The sequence below is a fragment of the Alligator mississippiensis genome, chromosome 3 (assembly GCF_030867095.1).
Source record: "Alligator mississippiensis isolate rAllMis1 chromosome 3, rAllMis1, whole genome shotgun sequence".
Classification (NCBI taxonomy): domain Eukaryota; kingdom Metazoa; phylum Chordata; order Crocodylia; family Alligatoridae; genus Alligator; species Alligator mississippiensis.
This window is the reverse complement of record NC_081826.1, coordinates 210,858,921-210,885,924: the sequence shown is the minus strand read 5'-3', so window position 1 is coordinate 210,885,924 and position 27,004 is coordinate 210,858,921. Positions and strand designations below refer to the sequence as shown.

Genomic DNA, 27,004 nt, shown 5'->3' with positions numbered 1-27,004 from the left:
TGGTTGCAGACCTAGGCAGGGAACAGGCTACCCTTTGATCACAGAGTGGGGCCTGGGAACTGTCCCAGTCAGGGGCAGGTCCCAGCCCCATGTCCTGATTGGGCAATCAAGACACAGGGCTTGGAAAGGAATTCCCACCCAGCCAGGAGCTTGCTGCTAGCTGCACCACTGTTGGATCAGGTCAAGGAGCTGGGACCCACCTCTCCACTTCAGCTCTTTCATAGTCCCCAGCCCTCAACTGCGGAGCCAGGGGCAGGAGCTCCCTGCTGCTGAGACAGTAGGAAGGTTCCCCTGGGGTAGGGAGCAATCTACCAGCTCCCTCCAAGAGACAGCTGTGTCCTGGCCCTGTGCTCCCTGCCAGCAGCTGGGCTAGCATGCAGGGGGTGCCTAGAGATCCCTTTGGCTGCTGCAGGGGGCCAGTGCAGGGCTGGAGGGAGTGGGAGCAGATTGCTGCCAGGAGCAGCAGATCTGCTCCTGCATTCCTGCAATTGTAGATGCCTGCCTGGGTTGGGTTTACTCTAGAGTAATTTGCTCTAGAGTAAACCCAGCTCAGAGCAAACAAGCATGGCATGGCTTTCTGCCATGTATGACTGCTATGCCTGTATTTGTATTTTAGAACTGACAAAAATAGTACTCGCTTACTCACAATATGATTTTTAGTAAGCTTTCTTAAGAGCCATGCAAGTGTATATTTGTGAGTATGTGTGGAATCTGTATACTACTCTAAGTTACATGTAGTTTATTTATGATAACTTTTTGTCTTGGTATAGGAGACTGAACCTTTTGAGCAACTGAATGCCTAAAGTATCCATGTAAGAGGATAAAATGCCTGTCCTTTGGTTAGATTCTGGTAAAGTAGGTTACACAGTTTCTATGTACTTATTATTGGTAACTTTATTTTTAATAAACATTTCTAATGCAGTTGAATTCAAAGCCCCCAAGTCTCTTGTAGTTGGTGCTGAACAATCCCATATGAAAATAAACTTCCTCTCTTGAAGAGTTTGTGGGAAATTAATAATAAAAAGATTTAAATTAAAGTAGGCCCAAATAATATACAGTGACTCATAGTCATGTAGTGACATTTCTAAACATGACCTGACTTTAGTGATTTATACATTGGATACTAAAAAACACTAGTACAGGGATGATGCATAGGGGGTGTACAAGGGTGCATGTGCACCCCCTGAGAGTGCCAGTGCACTCCCTGCCAGGTCATGCACCCTGTTTAGCCAGCAGGCAGGGGGGCAGGTGGGAGCACCCCCTCTGCAAACGCTGGCCGGGGAGCAGGGCTGCCAGCAAAAGCAGCCGTGCCACTTCTGGAAGTGGCTGTGGGACTTCCGGAAGCAGTGTGGCTGCTTTTACGGTGAGTGAGATCAGCCACCGGGGGACTCCCCCCAGCTGCTGACTGGTGTTGGGGGGGCACCAGACACCCATGCACTAGTAGTTTCTGATGCTTATACCCAGAATTTCATTTTCTGTTTTATGCAACAAGTTAAAGAATATTCAAGCACTGACTTAAAGGCAGTTAAGAAAGTCTCCTTTTCTCCCAACAGTCCCATATGATAATATTGCATAATTCTACTGTGCTAACTAAATCAAGAGCTCCCAAAGCATATTTCTTTTCCATAATAATTTTAATAGCATAATTTTAGCAGTGACCTCATTTTTTGAAAACCAAGCATACAGTTCAAAGAACAAAATGGAGAAAATGCTGAATTATAGACTTCCTAATTTGCCAAAACAAAATCAGTGAGGCATAAAATTAATAGTAATTAATAAAAGCAGAAAACATATGCTGTGCAATGTTTGCTGCAATTAATTTTAAGGGATTTCTGGGAGGTATTGAATTCATCTACAAAAGATGCATACTTGTTCCCTAAATCCATTCACCATTACAATTGTATGAAATTATCCTTGCATTCAAATAGAATAGGATAGTCTGCAAAAACAATAGACTGCTGCTATTCACCAATTAAAAATTAATAAAACGTGTACAAAGATTACATTTTTTCTATTTTTAGATAGGTAGGAGAGGCAGATTATTATATAATGTCCAAGAGAAAGGAGCTAAATAGTGTCCTGAGACTAAGTAACTGTTTCCAACACCAAGTTTACGTATAAACTGCTATGGATGCAGTCCACGATCTCCATTTAGGAGGAATCAAGGAACTGTTTAGAAGAGTCATACTGAAGACTTGGATTATTTGTTTCATGCAGCAGTCTATGACAAATACAGAGCCAAAGGATCAAGTTTTGCTTGATCTCTAAAGGAGGTGTGCTTTCAGAGTTTTAATTCCATTTCTGTTCAGTCAATCTTCACTTTAACTTTTTTGAGTTAGAGCATAAATTCTGTACCGTCATTAATGAGAAAAAAACCCTTTCTAGAGGGAAATTGATTCACTATAAAGTTTTATTTGGAATTACATACTGGCATAAGACTTAGCTACAAAAATGTATAGAAACACTGAATAGTAGCTTTTTGTGTTTTCTGTATTGGATGGTATTATTTACAATGTAATATATATTGTGGTGGCACTTGTTTTACCATTAGAATGACAAAATCAAGATGAGTGGTTTTATTTCACCCAGAGTTAGACACTGAACATTTATTTTATAATTAACACAAAGTTACTAAGCACATGAATGAATACCACAGGGTCAGATTGACTCTGACAGTTAGGCAGGTGTACAAGAAAGGAATGAGAGGAGACAAGAAATCTTTCCTCACTTTTGTTCACCCTGAGCAAAAGCTTGTTAGAGAGCAAGCAGTCCTTCACTTCCATCAGTGCAAAGACTGCGCTGTCAGTATATTCTGGGGCATTCATTGACTCAAAGGAGGAGGAAGGAAATTATAGCATTGCACAATGGTGGGAATCCATTGCATTTGCTCAGGATTTGAGGAACAGGCTCTCTCTCTGAGTACCTTCATCGACTCCAGGAAGCCTCCTGCCTGGAGGTTCCTTTACTAATGTTTCAGTGCTTTGTGTCTCTCCAGTGTAGAATGTGAGCGAAGTACCTGATTGAACCCTTACAATGTATGCTGAGGTCTTGGGATTTTTTAATATTGACATTTAAAAAAAGTCTGAAATAATCACCTCTCTGAAGGTTTCATGCACTGCATGCAGTGTACAGAAGGATATCTGAAGAAGGGGCACTAGAAATAAAGAATCAGACTGCAAGAATACTTTTTGTTACCATATAACATGCATGAATCCATATAACATGATTCCATATAAATGGAGACTTCCATGTCCATGCTGTTCAGTACAGCATGAATCCATTTTAAAGGAGACTTCCATATCTATGTTGTTCAGTGCCTAAATAGATCTTCCAAAGCAGCAGAGACTCTTAAGTGTCTAAATACTAACCTAAAGCTTTTTGGCAGTTAATCTCATAAATTCGTTTCCCACTCACATCTCCAGTCTTACTTCTGCGTGCAGTATTTTCTAATATCATTACTTACTATACACTAAAAAATGTAATCAAAGTCTGTGTAGATCTAATCAAAAAAGACCTAACATCAAATCACAATCTTGGACTGTATTCTCCCATTTCAAGAAATTGCCAGTACATGCAGACCTCCCCCACTGACTCCCACCCCTGTTTTCCTCCCCAAATTGAGAACCAGATTATAGAATCATAGAATCAAAGGACTGGAAGGCATCTGTAAGATCATTAAGTCCGGTCCCTTGCCATGGGCAGGAGGTTATAGGGCTCAAACGAGCTCAGTGAGGTGCTTGTCCAACCTTCTCTTGAACACCTCCAAGGATGGTGACTGCATCACCTCTGCTGGAAGTGTGTTCCAGATTCTAGATACCCTTATGGAAAAGAAGTTTTCCTAATGTCCAGCCTAAATCTTTCCTCTGTTAGCTTGTGCCCATTGGTCCTCATCCTCCCTGGGGTGCCTTTCTGAAGAGTTGCTCCCCTAGATCTTGGTGTTAACCCCTGACATACTTGTAGGCGGCTATCAAGTCACCTCTCAGTCTCTCTTGCTCAGACTGAACAAACCCAGTTCCCAGAGTCTCTCCTCTTAGGGCCTATCCTCCAGGCCCCAATCATACAGGTGGCCCTTCTCTACACCCTTTCAAGCTTATCCACATCCTTCTTGAAGTGCGGTGCCCAGAACTGGGCACAGTACTCCAGCTGTGGCCTCACCAGTGCCGAATAGAGGGGGAGGAGCACCTCTCTGGATCTGTTCGCAACACATTGGCTGATGTACACCAGAGTTCTGTTTGCCCTGCTGGTGACTTCATTGTACTGTTGGCTCATATTCATCTTCTGGTCGATTGTGACCCCCAGGTCCCTTTCAGATGTAGTGCCAGCCAGTGGACTATCACCCCTCGTATAGTTGTGGTGAAGGTTCTTCCTACCCAGATGAAGGCACTTGTCCCTATTGAACCTCATCTGCGTTCCACCCATAGGACCAGTCTGTCAAGGTCATCCTGGACACCCTATCCTCAGATGTGTCCACATATCCCCACAGCTTAGTGTCATCCGCAAACTTAATGATTGCGCTTTCCACCCCCTCATCCAAGTCATTGATAAAGATGTTAAAGAGCACGGGCCCAAGCACTGATTCCTGGGGTACATCACTGGAAACAGCTCTCCAGGATGAGGCCATCCCATCGATTACAACTCTCTGGGATCAGCCTCTGAGCCAATTGCCAATCCACCTCACTGTAGACTGGTCTAGGCCAGTACCCTCCAGCTTAAATGAAAGGATCTAATGGGAAACAGTATCAAAGGCCTTGCTGAAGTATAGGTAAATTATACCCCTTGTCCAGCTGGTTAGTTACCTGGTCATAAAAGGACACCAGGTTTGTTAGGCATGCTCTACCCTCAACAAACCCATGCTGGTTGCTTCTTAATACCCCACCAGTTACAAGCTTGTGATTGATGGCCTCCTTAACAATTTTTTCAAAGATTTTTCCCAGGACTGAGGTTAGACTGACCTGTAGTTTGCAGGGTCGTCCCTCTTCCCTTTCTTAAAGTTGGGTACCACGTTAGTCCTCTTCCAGTTGTTCGGGACCACTCACAAGTTCCATGACTCTTTGAACAGCTTTGCCAGATGCCCTGCTATGAACTCAGCCAGTTCTTTCAAGACTCTCAGATGCTGGTCATCTGGTCCAGCAGACTTGGACACGTCCAAATGTTCTAAAAGTATCCTCACCTGTTTGGGACTGATTTCATGTGGGCTGTTATCTTCCCCATATTCCCTGGGCCTCTGGACAGGTGAACAGCTCCCGTCTGATTTCAGGAACACCAATGTGAAGTAAGCATTTAGGAGCTCTGCCTTTTCATGGGGATCAACTGTGGTGTGGGCTGCCCTTCCCCCCCCAAATTCCGTAGGGGTCTCACAGTGGAGCTTGATTTTTCTTGCTTCCTATGTACCTATAGAAGGACTCTTTGTTGTCCTTTATTTCAGTTGCCAGCTTGATCTCCATGCCTGCCTTGGCTTTCTGCATCTTATACCTGCAGACCCTGGCCATGTGATTGTACTCCTCTCTGGTTGCTGAACCATTTTTCCATTACTTATATGCTTCTTTTTTCTTTTTCAAAATCTCCTTGATTGTGTTTGAGTCCTCATATGTTGTATGCGAAGAAGAATTCTATGGGAACATCCCCACGTGTAGGAGCATGTGCTTGCAGTGACAAACAACTAATGACACTTTGCCGCTGCGCATGCCCCTGCACGTGTGCTTTGGTGTGGGGCAAAATGCCCCGCTTTGGGGAAAATGTCATTTCCCCACTCCCCCTGGCTCTCAGTGTGCTGGAGTAGCTGGGCCAGAAATAGAGTTCTGGAAGGACTGAGCCTCCGTGTCTGCTGGCACATGCTTCTGTGGCACATGCTCCTGTGCCGTGTGCTGCGCTCAGGGCTGTCCTGGGGTGGGGGGCAAATTGGAGCAACTGCCCTGGGCCCCATGCTTTGGGGGGCCCCACAGAGCTGGGCGGAGTGGGCACAGCAACTCCATGCTGCCGCTGCCAGCTTTACATCCAGCCACTTGCTATCGCTCCCACCCCGCCCCCATCACCAACACCACCGCTACCAATGGCAGCGGCAGCTTTTTTGGGGCCCAGGGCATGTGGGATCAGAGCGGGGGCAGGGGTGGGGCAGGGCCCTGCATGGGCTGATTTGCCTTGGGCTCCACACCCTGCTCAGGTCAGCTCTGGTTGCACTGCTTTTTCATGGTTTTTTGGGGTTTATTTTGCTACCAGGATTTTAGAAACAATGCACAGTAAAGCTCTTTCCATTCACAGACCAGTACCATCCCACACAATACTGAGTGAAGGAGGTTTTCTTTTTTTTAAAGTACAGTAAAATACTCTTTAAAGAATAATGAAACAGGAATAGGGAAAGATGCATGAAACAGGTCACTTCTTTGCTAATTATTCCAAATCCTAGAAATCTATGCTCAACATTATTTTCATCAAAACTAGCAAAATATGCGAACAGCATTTCTTTAGATGGAAATTGTCAGGTGACTTCTGTTACAGTGAACCTCTGAAATGCTCAACAAGCTGTCAACCACCAGTCTGAGGACTATGACATGGATTGGCCTGGCTTGTATGTTCAGAGGTGCATCTCAAAACACCAAACTCAGTGGACTCTTGCTTCTTCTCCACAGAAATTTAATAGATTATTGTGCTGATGTTAAGTGTTACTAAGCTCTAATTACATTTTACAAAATGCATTGGACATATTTATTAGTGCCATATCCTACAAAATGTAATAAATACCTAAAATACACTATGATCTGCTTGTGAAGTAAATGACCAAATAAATTTTGTAATGCCCTATCTTTTCTTTTTAATGATCTATGCTCAGTAATTGGCTAACTTCAGCCATATTCAGTTCAACTCCCAGTCAACCCCATTTCAAATTAGTAAAGTAATTCAGGCAATAAATGTCCAGTTAAAGCAACAGTTTAAAAAATTGTCAAAATATCTTTGTGACTTGAGTACAGGCAGTCCTTGACTTAAAACGTTTCGGGTTACAACGTTTCACACTTACAACATTTATAAATTGACATCCTGTTTCAACTTTATGATGTCAGTTTCAACTTTACAATGCTTGATCCGATGCAACGCCATTCCAGCGAACAAGTTTGCTGCATCGCTCATCTCCCTGGAGAACATCTGTCCAAACTTTCTTGGACACTTTAAGAAAGCAGACAAGACTCCAGAAAAACCTGCAGCCAAAACTCCTGAGAAGACTGCAGCCAAGAACCCTTCAAAAAGTCCAACCAAGTCACCTCAAAGAAGCCCTTCCAAATCAATACGATTGCTATTTACAATATAAATACATTAATGTAGCTATATTACTCATCTATAATTGATTGAATACAAAATTCTGGGGTATTTTTGGTGAAAATAGGATATCAGGCCTTGGTTCAGGAACCAATTCCCTGTTTATAATTTGTTTCTTATGAGAAAATTGGTTCCGAGTTACAACGTTTGACTTTCCTGTTTTCAGGAACCAATTGTGTCATAAGTCCAAGGACTGCCTGTACTAAAAAGAAGGCAGTTCCTTGATTACTCTGCCTTTGTCTTTTACACGTTGAGGGAAAGTATGTGGGTAAAGTGCAGTTGTATGCTGAAAAGTGACTGTAAAAATTAAATTACTGGTCTCTCTTGCTGTTATAAAGATTTCTAGTATAAATGTGCTCCAGTTTCCAAGTGCTTGCAGTTGCTAGTCTTGACAATCTGGAAGTTGAGAATCAACTGGCTGTTTTTATCTTCTTATGTATCAGCATCAGTACTAAAATGTCTACAGACTAAATTAGGTTCCTTAAACAAATCTTGCCACATTATACCTAATCCATTGTACCTCATTAGGAAGAACTGCATAGTTTTGGTAAACTTAGGTATTGATACTGAGGTATTTTGACTATGGAGGCTGGGAGTTCTTAACTTGTTTGGATCTGGTTGAATGGGTCCACCTGTGATTTGAGGGGCAGGTGTGCAGTATATTGTTGTAATATCCAGTATAGTAATTCCAGCTACTACTAGAAGACTGAATAGCAGCTATGGGCAGGTAAGAATTTGTATGGCTTGCTTATGGCAAAGACAGTATGTTTGTTCCTTTTGGGTTTGCATCTGCATCTGCTGTCCGTGCTTTAATTACTTCTAGATTTGACTGTCGAATAGAATCTACATGGAGCATCTATTGTTATGCTTTTTAAAAAAACCCTGTATGTTGGAAATGCTACTACCAGCTTCTGCTTCTGCAGCAACATGTGCTTATTTCTTGGAGTGGAAGATTTCTTCCAGTAACATAGGGTAGGTACAGATGTTGCACCAATCTCGCTTTAAGCAGGCAGAAAGAGCTCTAAAGCCATAACTAGACAGACATTCACGGCTCTTAGAGAACTTTAACAGTGGCAGATTGCACTTCAAGTTAATCCTCAATGGATGAGATATTAAAGTGCTTTCTGTTAGAGCATTTTATTGAACATCTGTGTCAGATCCTATCAAGGATTAATTTAGAGTGCAATTCCTGCCATCCCAGGCAGCATTGCACAGGACTGTGCTCTAGCTTTGAGCAGAGCTCCTGTGCTCTGCCCAACCTCTGGGCTGGCCCTGCCCCCTCGGCTGTCACTGACCCAAATCAGTGACAGCCTCCGGTTCCAGTCCCATTCACAGTCTGGCCAGGAGTGGGGGGCGTAGGAAGGCGGGTTTCTGTCCCCACAGCCACCTTGGCTTCTTCTGTCCCAACCTAATCTAGAGTGCTTTGAGTAAAGCGCTTTACTTAGAGCACTTCCTACTTGGGCTTCTTGAACGTCTGTGCTTAGCCATGGTGTTCTGAATGAGCATATTATGAAACACTGCACAAATGTTGTTAGCATTCACTTTGAGCAAAAAGCAGCTCTGGTAGTGCCTACACTCATTTGACTTTTCATTACAAGCACTTGATCATGCTGAACGCTTGTTCCACTGAACTGTTTGTTCCTTGTAAATGAAGAGAAAAATTCAAGACTGCTTAGCAATAAGTCTTGAATAAGCGTTTTTCATTCTTTAAAATAACTGATTGTTTAGATGGGAAAAAAGTGGGACACATCAAGGGATCAAAAAAAAAATCTCTGCTTACCAGGGTATAGTATGAAAAACTGAGATCTACGGCCACTTTCTTAGATCTACCCAGAAATTTTAGCTGGCGGTGGTGTGACTAGGGTGGGACAAGCACCCCAGGTGCTAAATTGGGGAAGGCAGAAAAAACCAGCTGCCACCAGCAGTCACATGATTGTGATTGTGACTGTGCTGGCAGTGTAGTGGCAACTGAAAGTTGCTGTTACACATGTGCCCCAGGTGCCCAGCCGCATTGCCACATTACTGGTAGCTGGTACGGAGTGAATTTGGCAGCTCCTTTGCTAAGGGGGGCATTATTGCAGCAGTGTATGATACTATGCTTTTGGATTTGTACTGACTTTGTATTATGTATCTGATTAAAAAGGCCTAAGTGATTTGGACCTACCTACTTGAAAACTGCCTTTTTCTTTAGGCTGTTCTATCATAATTCAGTGTAGCCTTATGAGAGAAGGGGCAGCAAGCAGGATGCCATCCATGAGAGTCCTATAGCTTTGGAACTTGTTCTATTCTAGTGTAACACAAGTCTACTTCAGGATGTGCTGAGGACCCCTGTTTTTCTTGAACTTTGAAGGATTGTGAGGGCTCTGTTGGGTATTGATAAAGGTCATCAGTACATTTTAGTTGCTTGGTTTTCATGCATGTTAAACAGGGAGGGTTGCCAAAGCAGTTTACTTTTAGAACTAGTCTTTCCAACTATTTCATGGGCTGCCTAGAGCTAAAGATAGGCAATATTTTTTTCATTTGTGCACATTCTTTGAAATAAATGAATAAACAATTTATGTCCTTGTTATCTTGATTGTATTTTGAGATGTTTTCTTTAACATCTTTATCAACGATGTAGACATTGGTGTCAGAATCGCACTGGCCAAGTTCTCTGATGACACTCAACTTTGGGTCATAGCGTCCACATCTGAGGATAGGCTAGTGATCCAGGCTGACTTGGATAAGTTTAGTCAGTGGGCACATATAAACCTGGTGATGTTTAATACCGGAAAATGCAAGGTACTCCACCTCGGGGGAAAAAACCCGCAGCACGCTTAGGCTTGGCAGTGCTATGCTCGCTAGCACCACAGCTGAAAGAGACTTTGGGGTCATGATTGACCACATGATGAATATGAGCCACCAATGTGATGTCGCAGCTGGTAAAGCAAACAAAACTCTGGCTTGCATCTATAAATGCTTCTCAAGTAATTCTCAGGATGTTATCCTCCTGCTGTACTCGGCCTTGGTGAGGCTGCAGCTGGAGTACTGCATCCAATTCTGGGCTCCACAATTCAAGAAGGATGTGGAGAAGCTTGAGAGAGTCCAGAGGAGAGCCACGTGCATGATCAGAGGGCAAGAGAATAGGCCCTATGATGAGAGGCTGAGAGCCATGGGGCTTTTCAGCTTGGAAAAGTGCAGGCTGAGGGGTAACCTGGTGGCTGCCTATAAGTACATAAGGGGTGTCATCAGGATCTGGGGGATCGTCTGTTCACCAGAGCGCCCCAAGGGATAACAAGGACCAACAGTCATGAACTCCTCCATGACCATTTTAGGGTGGACATAAGGAAAAACTTTTTTACTGTCCAAGACTCCCTCCAGAAGTGTTGCAGGCACGTTGTCTGGACTCATTCAAGAAACAGTTGCTTATCTTGCTGGGATCCATTGACCCTAGCTGACTTCCTGCCCCTGGGGCGGGGGGCTGGACTTGATAATCTTCAAGGTCCCTTCCATCCCTAATGTCTATGAAATCTAATTTGTGGATCTTTGTTAGGATGTATTTCAAGAGGTCACTCTTAGTACTGAAGAATGTTTTGAGGTGAATGTACATGAGAGAAATCGCCCTGTGGTTGGATCTGGGTTCCTCTGGATGTCAGTGTTTACAGAAAGCTCATTACTTGAAAACATGCAGTGGCAGCTAATGGTTGGCATCTTCCAACCTCAAAAAAATCAGAGTTCCTATCTTTGCTTTGGTATGTAAGGAATATTGCAGCCTTACCATTATGGCTTTTAGCAGCTTCTGTGATTTTATGTACCTTGTCAATGTGCCAAGTTTGGGACATGCCTACAGTCTTCTTTGTGGATCTTCTTTCTTCTTTTATTCCCTTTTGGCAGCTATAAATAAGTGACTATCCATATATTGTATCAGAATTAAGGAGCAAGAATGCTTTATAAATTCAAGGGAACAGCAATACATTTATACATATACAAATTTGACAAATACGGCCCAAATTATCAATCTAACCTTCTCTGAGTCTCTGGTTTTGTACCTATAATTCTGAAACAGCAACAAGTTGTCCTGAAATCTAAAACGTTTCCCTTACCAATATATTCCTTTGAAAAATGAAAACTAAGCTACATAGGTATGTTTATAAGAATTAAAGAAAAAAATCATTCTTTTGGATAAACTGAAGAGGTATCAGTAACCCAACAGTATAACAACTATTACATAGAATGTGTGTAAAATGACGGATAATTTTTGGAAGATAAAACAAATTAGTTCCATTAAATTTATGTAAATTTTTATCATTATTATTGGTTTAGTGTATGTGTATATACATGTCACTCATAAACTTACACCTCTCTGAATTTGGCTGTAAACAATTCCATGCAATTTTCAATATAGTGCAACTTCTTAATCACAGCAGATTAATGATCTCATGCTGAATGTAGATACAAGAAGGAAGTAATGGAATGAAAAAATGTATCACTACCAAGTTATTAATACGGCTAATAGAAGCCAAGTATTTCAATACCAAATACACTGTGGGCATGTCTACATGTGCATTTAAGCATGCCTAAATTTAATGCTCATTAACTTAATGTGCATTAAGCAAATTTAGACAGGTGTCTACATGTGCAGGCATTAAAGCACATTAATGCTGTGTGTGGACTGACTTGGGACACAGCATTAATGCAGGTTAACACATCTACATGTTCATTAACACGCTTTAATTATTCACACCTAAATTTGATACCTGCATTTGCAAATATCAAATTTAGGCACCAATAGCTTAAATTCACCATTTTTAATGTGCATTAAGGGCATGCATGTGCAGATGTTTGCCTTTAATGTACGTTAGCTTAGGTTAAGGCATATTAAAGTGTCACGTGTAGATGTGTCCTGTATCACCTAGCTCTCTCTAAAAAAATTACATACTATCACATGAAAAAAAATCCTAAATGAAATAAATATTTGAGCAAATGAATCAGCAAACCATCACTGAGGTAAGACTATTGAGCACAGACAACATGACAGAGATCTTTCACAGGTGTCTGTTGGCATAACTTCAGTCAATTCTGTTGAGTCAGTGGATGCTTTGGTCTCAGTGAAACTCAGTCTACCTCAGACGTGGCTAATTATAGATTTAGCAGCTTAATATTTTGTCTGAAAAATTTGCATTAAGTTCCTGACTGCTCATGCCATATTTGTGCATGCAAAATGTAATTGAATCTGTACGCACATGAAGCTGGTCTCCAAAATATATTTTAACTTACAGCATGAAAATTTGGCCCCCAATGCAATAATCACTGTACATGGGATTTTATGCATTATGATTTTACCAACTCTTCAAAATCCCAGAAGTGAGCTGCAGGGGAATTTCAAAGGAGTAGAAAATAGATTTTAAAACAAACCTAACCCAGAGACTAGTTTCTTATGGTGCACACGACCAAATTAACTAAAAGTAGTTAGTTACTTTCTCATTTTATTTTACTCAGAGCTTCAGTGATTCCAATAACATTTGATAGGGATAAACAATATACTGTAATAAATTATGCTGGACTTGTGAAAACAACCCATAAAAATATTTTGCTATTTATTTTATCAGGCTTTTCAACAACAAAATAATCTTTTAATTAAAATCTCATAACTTCAGTATACATTTTTCCCCTGATGAGACTTCTGGACAGCTACCAATCCATAATGAAAAAATGTGGGCTTGAATCTCCACTCTGTTGCAGTAGTTTGAGATCAGTATAGTTCTTTTGTCTTCATTGGAATTACATTGATGTAAGAAACAGTGAAGTAATGGGCCCTTTATCTATAACTCTCCCTCTTTATGTGCTTCATGGGGCCTGACTGTCAAAAGATCTGGTGAGTAATTGTACATCTAGTGTTCACACACAATTACTGCAGATTGTACATGACAAATGTTTGTACCTGCAAATAGTGAATTGTGGTCTCAGCAGACTGGAGGCTCTGGTCCCATAGTGTCTTTTTTTGGGAAATGACTTTGCAATTGGGAAATTTCCTCGCATTCTTCCCTTGTGTAGAAGGAATTTCCACTTGTGAGGTCCTGCCAGGGGCAACAGCCAGCTCCTGTATTTGCTGGTCTTTCACTCCTGATGGAGCAAAGGGTGCTTTGAGAGATGTGATAGACTGGGGTTCTGCTATGTCTACTCTTCCCCTTGTGCATGAGATAGACCCAATAGAGAACTAGGGCATTTATGTTTAACTGGGTACTTACATTTACCAAGAAACACATAATATAGGCTATAGTAAGGTGTAAATATCTTCATGTGCAATTACATGGTTGTTTGGCTTTTTGAAAAATCAGTCTCTCTCTCTCTCTCTCTCTCTCTCTCTATCAAAGTAATTGCTAGGCATGATCATTTCTTAGCACATTTTTAATATGATCCTTTTTCAGTAACAGTATTAAATAAAAGTATTTACTTGTAACAGTAAGACAGATTGCATTCAGACATCCAAGTGCTAGACTTTGCCTGACCAAAGTATTTCTAATTTTGCAAGATTATCTTTAGAATAATGGATGATGATGGTCCACATGTCCTCTCTGGGATTTTCTTTACTGAAGTAACAAGCAGCCAATTAAAGGATCGTGTTGCTTTTCATGTCTTCTAAAAAACTATGTTTTAAAGAACCATATCTAAGAAGTTGTAGGGTTGGAGTGTTGTAGCCGTGATGGTCCAGGGAATATTCTTTTTGGTGGTATCTGTCTTTTAAGGGTCCGACTGTATAGTTGGAAGAGAAGTAAGACATGCTTTCAGACTCACAAGCGTGCTCCTTTCCTAGACCTGAAGAATGGCACTTTAGCTGCTTACAGATGTAAAAAAAAACAAAACAGCGCTTTACTTTAAACTTTGTGTGCTCCTGTGCCAAACCCAAGCATATGCCCAGAAAAGGCGTTGTGTTATTTGAACCCAGCTTGCCCAATGTCTGTATAGATCGGGCACCTTAGTGGGGCTTTTTGGCACTTTTATCTAATAGCTGATTGAATCAGTTTTAGATAAAAGTGCCAAAAAGCTCCACTGAAGCACCTGATCAATACAGACGCTGTGGAGCCAGGTTGAAATAATGCGCTACTTCTTCTGGTAAAGTGCATTTTTGGGGGATTTTTTTTTAAACATCTGCAAATAGCCTTTGTTCCTGAAAGCTTGGCTAACATCTGTCCCAAATATACAGTTGGTCCATTAAAGTATCTTCAAAAACACTTTGCCTCTCATAGAAGGTACTTAAGAGTCCAGGGAAAGGCATATGTGCAAATAACTGTTTCTATCTATCCACTCATCCATACAATATGCGAATAGTCATGCAGTTGCATGCATCTGTGTACCTGACTTTTGAAAGATCTGGCCTATAATATATAGATCAGTATATTACAATGTGAAGATGTAATATACTGATATGTGTAATATATAGATGTGATTATGTATTGGCATATTTTGGCACAACTACCTTTTTGTGTTTTGTCCTTTGAATATATCCAAACCTGGAAAAGGTATTATTAATGTGAATGAAATACTCAAAAGAACAGGACTACATTATGAATTATGTATTACAATGACTAGATATAAAAAGTATACCAGAATGTTAACTGAAATGCAGTGCATATGAAACAATACTTTGACCTAGAATACAGTAATGAAAATCCAGGTTACAAGCAAGAAAAAACAGATGTAAAACAAGGACTGTACAATAATGTTTATTGATTAATTGTATTTCCTCCTAGAACTCAACAGTGCTTATAATACACATGCTACAACTGTTTCTTTCTCCCTACAGTACTTGGGGTGCATAGAGGTCTTACGCTCAATGAGATCTCTTGACTTCAGTACAAGAACACAGATTACAAGGTAAGACTTTCTGCCAATAAATGTACATAGTTAACTCTTGGATTGTATCCAAATAGTCAAGCTTATAACTGGAGAAGAAAAAATATATAATGTAAAGTTCAGGTATTTGAGCCAGTGGTATTTTGCATTTATGAGTGAATGTCTTAGATCTTCCAGGGAACACAACCAGAACAGATATCAGATTCAAACCATTCTCTTTTAAAAGATAAGTATATTCATAATGAGAATCTTTTTAACTGACTTATCACCTATTTTTTACCAACATAAAAATGTTTTTAGTTCTAACCCAGGTGGCACATTTTGATTTACCTTTTGGAAGGATAAATGATATTAGTTTATAATAGTTCAGAATGGCTTATTATAATTAAGTGTGCCAGGGTTCTTTATGTGAATATTAACCAAACCTTGCTTTAATTGTTGTCCCTTTTTTTTTCTGTACATTTTGCTTGCATTCTTCTTTATTAACTAGTTTTAAGATCTGACTCTGGCATTAATACTGAGCCATCCTTGCTGATCTAAAGCAACATCATTGACACCTAGAGAGTGTTATGCCTATTTTGCTTTCTGAATATGTGGATGCTTTTGGCTTTAATTGTGAAAATATACTTTTGGATTTTTTTAATTGAAGTAAGGCATATTTAACAATATGCTGGGCATTTTTTGTATCATTGACCATACGTGGAACACAGAAAATGTCATCAAGGAACAAAATACCGACTTATTTTCCTGTTTTGATTGCTGTTTGTGAATATAGTTTTCTGATATTAAAAAAAAATGATGCTACATATGCAAATGCCTCATTGTGATCTCTTAGAGCCTAGTCCAAAGCCAGCCAGAGTCATGGGAGCCTTTAGATGAACTTTAAAGCAGTCACTAAATTCTGAACTTGCATTTTGCTCATTCCATTGATCCTCAGAATACCTAATGACTTGGATTAACGTCCATACAGGAGCCTACAACAACCTGTGCCTCATCTGGTCATTTAGTTTCTGACATACAAGTCTATTTCTTATTAAGGAATCGTATTTCCCAAAATTCAGATATCTGAGCTTCAGTCTTCATGGTCACTCAATGGCATTTGTATAGGAATGTTGACATGTACACATGCATAGAACCAGAAAGGATCAAGACCAGATCCATGTTATAAAAGGGAATCATGTAATTCCCTTTAGCAAATTATCATGCCCTGACTGGTTTACTCTGCCTTTAGTTACAAATAAAACACCAAACCTCCAATAACCTATATTTGCTCTAATTGTAGTACTTCTATGTTTTAGTCATAATGGGCACATCTACACATGCATATTTACTGCACAGTAACCTAAATTACTGCTCAGTAACCTAAAATTACTGTGCAGTATGGGTGAGCATGTACAAGTGCATGCCCATACTGCACAGTAACTATGGTGATTTAAGCTGATTTGTGCATAAATTTGATACCTGCATCATGCAGGTATCAAATTTACGTCCGATTAGTTACTGCACAGTAACACTGTATGTGTGTGGACTGATTGGGACGAACTTTAGTCCCAAATCAGACCACGCACAGCATTAATACACCTTAATGCCTGCACGTGTAGATGCCAGCCTATTTTTGCTGCAGTAAATTTAATGTGATGTAAATGCACATGTAGACACATCCAATCTGTATAAAATCCTCTCTATCTTTTCCTTCATAATTTACTAAACATTATATATGCTGTAGTGCTACGCCTGCCAAGTCAGGAATTGTCATTTTTTGTGTGGTTTTTTGCTACTTTTCTCTGTACCCTTCAGAGCTGAGAAAAATTTCAAAATTCAGAAGCTTCAAAAATTGATAGCTGAATGTGTTACCCAATGATGGCACATTTAAAATAACATGATTTGGGGGTTGGGAGGGAGAGAAAAATCTTGGATAATACCATATATTTGATCATCTATGTTGCTGAGTGGAAGAAAAACTGACTTCTAATTCACTTGATGTTTCTGTTCATCTTTAGGGTCAAAAAGTCACAAGTAGCCTTGTCAAAAGTAGACTCACAGAGCTGAGTCAGGAGGCTCTGGCTCTGCTGTGGACTTTCTTGCATCACCTTGGACAAGCCACGCCATCTCTTTGAATCTCGTAGGGTTGTGAGACTAATTAAATTAATAATTATAAAATGCACTTAAATCCTTTGATAGAAAGTACTATAGAAATGAAAACTATTAATAACATTGACTAAGATTTTCAAAGTTGTCTAATGCAATTAGATACTGGAATTTCATTAGAAGTGCATGGGAACTAGGTGGGAATTAGATATCCTAAATGACTTAAAATCTCATCTTTATTATTAATCAGATAGTTAGACAGCTAGGTCCAGGTATAGGTAGGAACAAAACACACATGTAAAACTCTGACAGTGATTATAGGACCTGGCGTGAAACCCCAGATTAAAGATGATTCATTTAGGGCAGTGGTTTTCAACCTGGGGGTCCACAGACTATGTCTGAGGGGTCCACAAGAGGTGACTATGATCAACCAAAAGTATGTGAATGCTCACACTTACAGTTCAAAGGAGTCTGGACCTTGATTCAAAATTCTTTAGAGGTCCACAAATGAAAAAAGGTTGAAAACCACTGATTTAGGGGGATTTCTTCTCTTGTTGGGGTCCCTTGTAGAAAACTTGTTATTTCACATTACTTTATTTGGTGCGTTATGCTCTGACCTTTAAATTGATTCCCCCCCCCCCATTTTTAAACATGTAAATATTCAATTTTTAATAACAAATTCACTTTTCCTGTTAAGTGAAGTCAGTGAGTGGGTGAAACCCTTCAACATGTTGTTAGTAAAGTACTGAGAGCCATAGTGCTACCCAGAAAGATTCTGTTCCTGGATGTGGTTTATAGAGAAATGAGTGGGTAATTATGAGTGTTTTTTCCTTCGTCACTGTGGAATTTGAAGCTCTCAGCTTTTACTTGAGCAAGAGAACTAGAGCAGTATCAGTCACTTGTACTCTTCTTTTTCTTTCACAACGTTCATGTGAATCTTTGAACTGATAAATGGATATTCAAGCAAAAGCGTCAGCAAGTGTGAATCATAGTAAAATAAAAGGCAGTTGAATTCATAAAGTGCATCAATAACAATCCAAGGGAATTCTTGGCACCCATGAAGTATGTTAATTTGCCTGGGATAAACAGAAAAAAATCATTTTCAACCAAGAAGAGGAGCATGCTAGATAACTGAACTAAAAGCAGCTGGTCCTGAATACACCATGGCACTCTCCACCATCACCACTAAAAGGGGCCTTTAAAGTTTTGTGGCCAGCCTATTTGTGGCCTCAAACATTTTTATTTAAAAAAATCAGGTAAAAAAATTTTTGCAACACATGGAGTGTTTACAGTTCATCTAATACACCAGTGTCCACATCTGTATGCTCATCATTCAGTCTCTTTATATTATGAGTCTCAGCTACTGTTGCATGCTTGAGTGTATTATACATTGAACAGAATTATAATTATGTTGTATGCAGTTTGTCCTACTACAGGTATCTGAATTACAAGGCTTCCATGCTCGTTGTTATCTAATTGAACGCAATTTCTTTAATGCATGCAACAGCTGAAAATCATACCTCACCATGCTGAGTGAAACATTGTGTTGCATGTTCTGTTAATAGTAAGTAGATCACAGGATTGGAATAACATGTATTAGTGATGGGCCTGAATCCTATCCCCTGATACTAATCCCCTCCCTGAACTTTCTGGGGCTGAAAAATTTGAAACTAGATCCTGATTGAAATTTTCTAGATGGAGTCTACCTTTACAAGGAACTAAATCAAAAGTTTAAGCGTGCACTTTTTCTTCTGTGTTTCAGAACTGGCCTCAGGTCCACCATTAATTTATGTGGATTCTCACTAGATACAGTATTTCTTTAAACTGTATTTATCTTCCTTGCAGAAACTCATTATCAACAAGGATCCCCAAGAGAAAAAAAGCCATTGGAAGAGAAGAATGGCTCCATTATAGCTTATGAAGAAAGTTAGGTAACATATGCTATCCAACACATCCTATACATGTTCCCAATCTTGTCACCTCTTCCTCACCCCTTTTGCTTGGAAAGTGCCATAAAGAGCTTTCTGTACCACAGGTTTTGAAACTGGGATAGTGGTGTAGAGGATTTGTATATACCCAGATTGGAAATCCTGCACAGCTTGCCAACAACCCCTCTGCCTGCTCTTTTATAAGAAGCTTCTCTTCCTTTCATAGTTGTGCACTTGCTGGTCTATGAGGAACGCCAGAACTGCTCGCTGCTGCTTTCCTCCCAAGGGAGGACCGCAAACCAGGGATAAGGCTATACTCATAATCTGTAACAACAGACCAGGGCAGACAATTTGCTCTACTCTTGTGTACTCTTGCTCTACTCCTCATGGGCAGTGCAGCTTTTGACTATGCACTACTCAGGTTTGCAGTTGAAAGGGCACATTTGGGGCAATAGTGTTCTTTAAGTATTTTGTGAACCTCCAATTGAAGTCTGAAGATTTCTATTAGTATAAAGTACTGTAGTAATTTATTGCTCATGAGCTTCATAACCAGAAATGTGCTCAGTATGGAAATAGTGCCCACTACTACTATGTAACCAGTAATCATGGATAGTATTTGGGTATTTAATGATTTATAGTACTAGATACATGTGCTCAATAAGGTAAAAGATACTGATGAGGAATTATTTTCATCTCCCCACATACATCCAGAAAACAACATGAAAATATTACAAGAAAAATACTTTTATATGCTTTATATATTCAGCATCTACTTTTTAATGAATTTTAATAGCGATATGTTAATTAGTATTTGGGTTAATTTAACTAAAATATGGCAGCTTTATATTAATGAAAAAAAAGGGACAATCCATTCCTCATGCTTTTAGTCTCTGTGAGGGGAACAAAGGCATGGCTAAGGATATGTCAACTTTGTTTTCACGATGCCCTTGAGGGGGAAACTGTAGGCAGCTTTTGGCCCAAATCCAGAAGGGGGCTTGAATTCTTGTATCTGGACCTGCAGGGAGACAAAACACTGCTCTTGACCCAGCTGTAAACTGGTACTTGGTCATTCAGAATGGGGAAGCAAAGGCAGCCATACAGAGGGCTAACACATCACTCCCTTGCATGCTGAAATTGTCATGGCTAAACCATGATGACCTCAGAAATGTGATGGTGACGCCAGTTTGGGAGTATCCCATGCTGGGGCAGTGTCTCAGCCATGCCTAAGACAGAGGCTTCAAGAGCAGCAATATGACTGCCCTTACTATTGGGTCATTTGATATATATCTAGCTATGAGTTAGATACACTAGCTTTGAGCAGGGATCTACTTCACTTGCAGCAAGACAAAACTAGTTTCGTGGCTTTGTCCCAGCATGAAGAGCCCATTTTGCAGGCATTTTGTGATGGCCCTGCCCCTCAGTGGTAATTAACAGAGGCCCCCCCCCAGCACTGATTGGTGGAGAGGCCCCAAGGGAGAGGAGGGACAAGGGGGCAGCTGCCAACTTGACTGCTGGCTGTCCTTTGTCTTACCCCACCTCTCAGCGCTGATTGGTGGAGAGGCCCAGTGGGGAGGAAGTGGAGAGGCAGCTAACATCTTGTCTGCTGCTCCCCTTGTGCTGACCTGCCAGCTGGTGCCTTCCCCTCCCAAGAGGGCTGCAAGGCCCACCTGAGAGGGGAAGACTTAATAAAAACTCATTTTTTTAAGGGTTTTTTTGTGGATTTTGTGGTTTCCGTGAAACCGCTATTTAGATAGGTCCCTAGTTATAAGTTAGATACACCAGCTAAGATAGCTATCAGTTAGATACATAGTTAAGTGTATCTAATCATTAGCAAGGTGGTGTTTTTCTCTATATGATACACAGTCACAATCATGTATAAAGGCTATAAACAGTGTCAAGGACAGAGTGGGCAATTAGTTTTTGGTTTACTTTTTCAGATCCATCACATTAAAAGAAGCTTGTTTGCAAGAAACAATGCGTGAAGCTGAAAGGAAGAGAAAGAGGAATGGCTTTCTCTTTCACCATATAAGTTTACTACAACTTGGCTACCAGACCTGTTATTGCAAGCTTATTCTACAAACCCTCCCTTCTTCATGCTTTCCGTGACCTGTGCAAGCAGGCTAGTTTACATTCTTCTGCTTCAACTCCGCTGTAAGCATTGCCTACCATGCCATTTTTCTGAGTCGGCTTGCCTCCATGTGACTGCCTCCAGGTGCTCACTCTGCCAGTCATATCCCTAGGACCATTCCCACCTGCCCAACACTACTCCTTTTCACCAGCCTTTGAGCATTGTGTTCCCTACTCTCCATTCTGTTTTCATGAGCTACTTTTTTAAGCCCCAGCCTTACCAGGCCAATTTACTTTGTCCCTCAGCCTTTAAAGTATCACTACATGTAGTATGTAAGAGCTAGTGTTTTTGGCTTCTTAACTGCTTGTGTTGTAAATGAACAAACACTATTCTGAGTATTAAATGTATTTCTGAAAACTTACTTTTGGTCTCTGTGGGATTTTTTCAGAATTAAGCTGTTTTTAATTTTAATACAGACCTTGTTTCTCTGCAGCAGGTGTTAGCAAGTGGTAGTGGATTTGTTTATTAAGAAGATTGGCAAAGAGAATTGTTCTAAAATGAATAGGAACTGCCTGCTGCAGTTGTCCAGAAATGTACAATTCCTTTCACTAAGAAAATTCATTGAATTGTTGGGGCAGTACTATAGTATACACATGTTTAATGCAATCTTTTTTAGCCTGTGAAGTCCCATGGCATAGGGGTTAGGATGGGAAAGATATACATAGAAGTGTGGGGTAATGTGAATAAGAAGTTAAGTTTTTTGGGGGGCAATTTAATTGGCAAACAGCTATACCTCTGCCATGGGAACATCTTGTTTGAGAGGAAGAACTTCTATTGGACTTGAGTAGGTGGATTAGGCCAGCAATCCTACTGGTGAAACTTGGAATACATGAAATGACTTGCATGATTTGCCAAGGTTGCTAATCATAAACTTTGATTTAACAATTTTTTTGTCCTAATATCCAGTTGGAAAGTCTGTGCAGCCTTTTTAAGCTCGTCTGTCTTTATCCTCAGAACAGAAGTTCCAATGCTGTCTTGTCTTAAAAATGAACCAGTTAATGAGTTAAATAAAAAATAGTATCAAGGCAGAAAAATCCAAAACAAAGCAAGATACATTGTGATAGTGTGCTTTTCAAAGAAACAGGTCTCTCAGCTTTCGTTGGGCTACTAAAAATAGCAGCAAGAACAAAATCTGATGAAAGTTACGAAAAATACCAAGATAACATCCTTTCAGAAAAATACCAAGATAACATCCTTTCAAATTGACCATAAGGCCAATGTAAAAGGTACCCTTTTCTGTCTTAGAAAAGTGTCAAAACACCTTGAAGCTCTGTACGTCAGACTGGCAAAGTGCAGTATTACATCTATTTAACACTTTGCTGGATACATTTTCCGACTGAAATCTATACTGGAAATTTACAATAGGTTTTTGCCAAGAAAATTACTTCAAAGTATGACCATCTGCAAATCAGAAAATACTCAGGGACAGATTTGGAACTCAGTATGTGGTCCATGCTACAGTCTGCACAGAGGCTAATTTTACAAGAACTCAAGATAATCTGGTATTTATCTGAGATCAGTGTCTGCCTAATGAAATGCCAAAGAAAGGTTTTACATGTATGCTTTCAAATCACATTTCTGTACTGGGGAAGAATATATACTTGTACCAAATTTTCCAAAGTCTATGGAATGATTAGCCATGCAAGTATATCCCGAGATTTTTTTCATTGGCATTTTCAGACAGATGTTTGGCACTTTTAGAAGTCAGATAAGTGTAATCTCAAACTAGCAGCTATGGTGTGGTGTAGATATCAACATATGGTTCACTTTTTGTTTAGGTTTTTGCAAATTTGATATTGCTACAAAAAAAGCAAATATTTGCCCCACCCTGGATGGGCACAAGAGGCAGGCAGAAGTCTCAGTCTTTCTCACATTTCCAACATATTTGGGTAAATATACAACTGAATGTGGATCTAGAATTGTTTGAATTGGTGCCAACCTGCACAAGCACCTAGACTCTCACTGGAGAATGGGGAGGGGTTGCCAGCTGATTTCTGCCTGCCTTCCTGTCTATTTAAATACTTACATGAGTACCCCAGTGCTTGCATGCCTGCTGGCTGAGAGGAGCAAACATTGTACTTCTCCCCGGCAGCAATAAGGCCTTCTGTTGAGAATGGTAACTCCATGCCTGCCTGGGAGAGCTGGTCTTACAGAGGCAGAGTTGTGTAGAAAACTGGTTCAGGTGCTCCAGTTCCACACCTTTCTCTAGGCACGTTTCAAGAACAAACTAGAATTGATCGCAAAACTCCTAATATTCCCCATCAAACCCATTGCTAATATTGCCCATGTCTATGCAACAGACTTCTTATCCTCAGCAATGGTATGCTCAAGCACTTCTCATTGCTCTGTGCAGGATGCCTTCCAGTCCAGAACCAGAACAGTCACATCTGCACAGTGCCATAGGAGGTCTAATTAGGACCGCTAAGTGGCATTGGCAAGTAGTCCACCTACAACACAGCTGTGGATGCAGCTACACTGCTACTGGTTTAGAAGGCAGGCTTCTTGGAGCAGTACAATGGGCTTGAAATCACTGCCATTGGGGCTGGTAAATTTACTGGGTGGATATGAGGTTTCTTGAGTATACATCTGCTCCACACAGTAACTAAAAATCACGTCACCAGTCAAAGCAACGGTGGAGGTGAGACTAATGTTGACTGACATGTCTTAGCAGATCAATATATAATAACTAAGGGTACTGTCTTCACCTCCTTCAGTTCCACAGCATACTTCTTTTCATTCCCAGTGCACATGCATAATGCGAACCTTGAGATCAACAAGATGAAGATGTTTTATGGACAAATGCCCTTATCCTAATATGGCAATGTGGTGTTATTGTTTAAAAATACATGAAACCTGTTTTCCCTACTTTTTACCAGCTCTTCTGTGCAAACATGTGGAGCTCTTTGATTGTGACTGGGGGCTGATGATACAACCAGCCAACTCAAATTAGATTATTTTGTTTCACCTGAGTGCATTCCCTTGCCCAAGCTCAGTCCTGATAAGGTCAGCTAGCAGAAATCCTAGCTGGGTGAATATACAGTGGAGCGATTCTCTCTGACAGCCAGCAGCCTGCAGGCTCAATGGTCAAGTAGCCAAAAATTACAAACGCAGCTCTACGCCAAAGGTGGAGAAAATACCTCCAGTCCAAAGAGGCAAGTTTTTTTTGTCAGGAATATTTGACTGACTTCTCTGCCCTCCCCCACTTAATGACTCCTATTGCCTGATAGTCTGATAGTGGGAGTTGGGTTTGTTTTTTTTGGTTGGGGGTGGGGGGAGATTCTAGGTAATTTAACTGGCAAAGAGCTTTACCTCTGCTACAAGAATATCTTCTTTGAGAGGAGGAACTTCTATTAAATTTTAAAAGGTTGAGCAAGACAGCAATTCTACTGGTAAAATTTGCAAAATCTTGGCGAGCTGGGTCAATTATAGGAGGGGAAAGACAGGACGAAGGGAAGTTAGTGTGTAAGCTAAGGTTAAGCTATGTAGTATACTCTGCACTAACTCCTTGGCCTTTTACAGACATTACAGCTAGCAGTTCAGGAAGGTTAGAGCAGGTTAAAAATGACCCCTGATCTAAGTTAAGTTGGAGTAGGGGGAGAGGCAGGTGGGATGGGAGGTTAGTGGGGGACTTGGAGGTACTGGGGGGCTAGCAGGCTCTGCTGGGGGGCTTGGGATCAGGGGAGCTAGTAGGATCCACATGCGTGTTGGTGGGGTCTAGGATGGCTTGGTGGGATCAGGGTGGCTAGGGAGGTCCTCCTAGCTTGGGAAAATTGGGGGGTTAGTGGAGTCAATGGGGGTGTTAAGGGGATGGGGATGACGGCAAGATAAGAGAGGCTCCCCAATGCCACCAAAGCCCCCTGGATCCCCCATCAGCCCTCTTGATGCCACCAAACTGCCCCAATCCCACAAACTGTTCCCAGGGCCAGTTTTACTGGTATTCATGAGTCCCATGAGCCTGACTGACCTAAGCTGGGGTGGGACTGGCAGCTTCACTGGGGGGGATTTAGTAGGATTAGGGGGCCTTTTCCTTCCCTGAGACTGGGGCTAGTTTTAGCCTGCCCTGACCCTCCCCCCCAACCCAGACAAACAACCTCCACTGGTGAACCAACCCGTTCCCAATTCTTACCATTCCTCTCCCCCAATTTACTTCTGTTGGCTCCTGGCACTAAAGACTGCTGGTAAAACTGGCACTGGGAGTGGCTTGTGGGATTGGGGGGGTTGGCAGGCTCAGTGGGGTGGGGCTGGCTGGACCACGATGGGGTGGCTGTCCATCTAGAAGTGGGGGGATGGACGAGGGGGCTAAAAATAGCCCAGTGCCAGGGGTGAGGTGGGAAAAGTCCAGGCCCAGGGCTGGGGCCAGCAGCTGAACTTTTCCAGCCCTGGTGCTGCACTCCAACTGTGTACAGAAGTTCAGTTATATCAGTCTATTTGCGCCCAATCTAACTTCATGCACCTTTGACGTACAGTTAAATTAGATTGGGTCAGCCATTTTTTTGACTGATTTAACCTTCCTGGAACTTCTGTATGGTTCACACTTAGATTGACCTAATTAGGGATCTAAGTGTAAGGGCCACATCTGGGGAACTAAGTTAGATTAGATGGCCAATTTTAATGTCATCCAACCTCCTCCTAACCTCCCCGAATGTGTGTACAAACCCGTGGTGTAGAAGGGCAGTTTGCCATCAGACTAGCTCAGTAGCTACCCACCATTTCTCAGAGACATTCTCAGAAGAGAATAGGAAGTGAGTCTGGGAACCAGTCATAGGCTGTGGAGAAAGAGAAAGACCCCCAATTCCCTGGTCTTACCCTTTGCAGGGTCTAGATCTTCTGGGAACAGGGGTTTGAGGAAAAGAGATGGGGAGCCATGGGAGGGCAACTGGGCTAAGGAAGCATCATTGGATAATTGAAGCATGTGTTCAGTTTTCCTGGGATTAATGAAAATACTTATAGTGAGGATGTATTTATCCCTGTCTAATATTTCAAAAGTGACCCATGCCTGAGATGTCATGAGGGCATACAAGTGTGTGACGTTCTGTTGTGCTGGCTTCTGAAAATGCCCTGGCTGGTTCTTAAAATGGGCTGATTTGGAATTGCTTTCTTGGGAAAGTTAGTAATTCTTTTATCTAACACACATCACAGAACATTCATGTGACCTATAAACAGCAACTGTGGTGAATTTGGTGACTAAATTCAATAAGTGTACTGTGAAACGGAGCAATTGTAATCTTGGTTTAAGGGGCCTGATCCAAAACCTGTAGAAGCTAGCGTGGATCTTTCCACTGATGTTATTGTTTTTTGGATTGGGCCCTAGATAAAATGCATCACAGCTTAGTTGCAGAGTCGCTACTTCATAATAAACCTACCTAATAATTTGCTGAGCCATCATAGGTATTTATGCAAGCACACATATACGCACACAGGCTCACACGCTCATTCAGAAAAGCTATAGAACACCAACCAATCATTGGGTTATGGTTGAATTCACATAACATTTTAGTTTGTAATGACTCTTCAGCTTGGTTTTGAGGTTTTGGTTGTTTCTGACTGACTGTGCTTTCTATTTCCTCCCATATTTATTATTTTTTTAAATTATTTTGTTGTGGAAAGCAAATGCTCTTTGTTCATTTTGAAACCTACATTTTGAGAGTACTTTGTTAAGAATCTGCAATGATTATCAATATTTAATATTGTTAAACAATATTTTCCAGTTTACCTTTAA

At 41.0% G+C, this 27,004-nt stretch overlaps 1 protein-coding gene across 1 annotated transcript in view; it reads left to right on the top strand.

Annotated features, from left to right (window-relative positions):
* The window catches only part of SHC3 (SHC adaptor protein 3), an 83,263-nt gene that overhangs the window by 14,632 nt on the left and 41,627 nt on the right, over positions 1-27,004 (top strand). Inside the window, exon 2 of the mRNA XM_019477981.2 lies at positions 15,092-15,162. Coding sequence (XP_019333526.2) covers positions 15,092-15,162 — 71 coding nt within the window. The remainder of the gene's footprint in view (positions 1-15,091; positions 15,163-27,004) is intronic.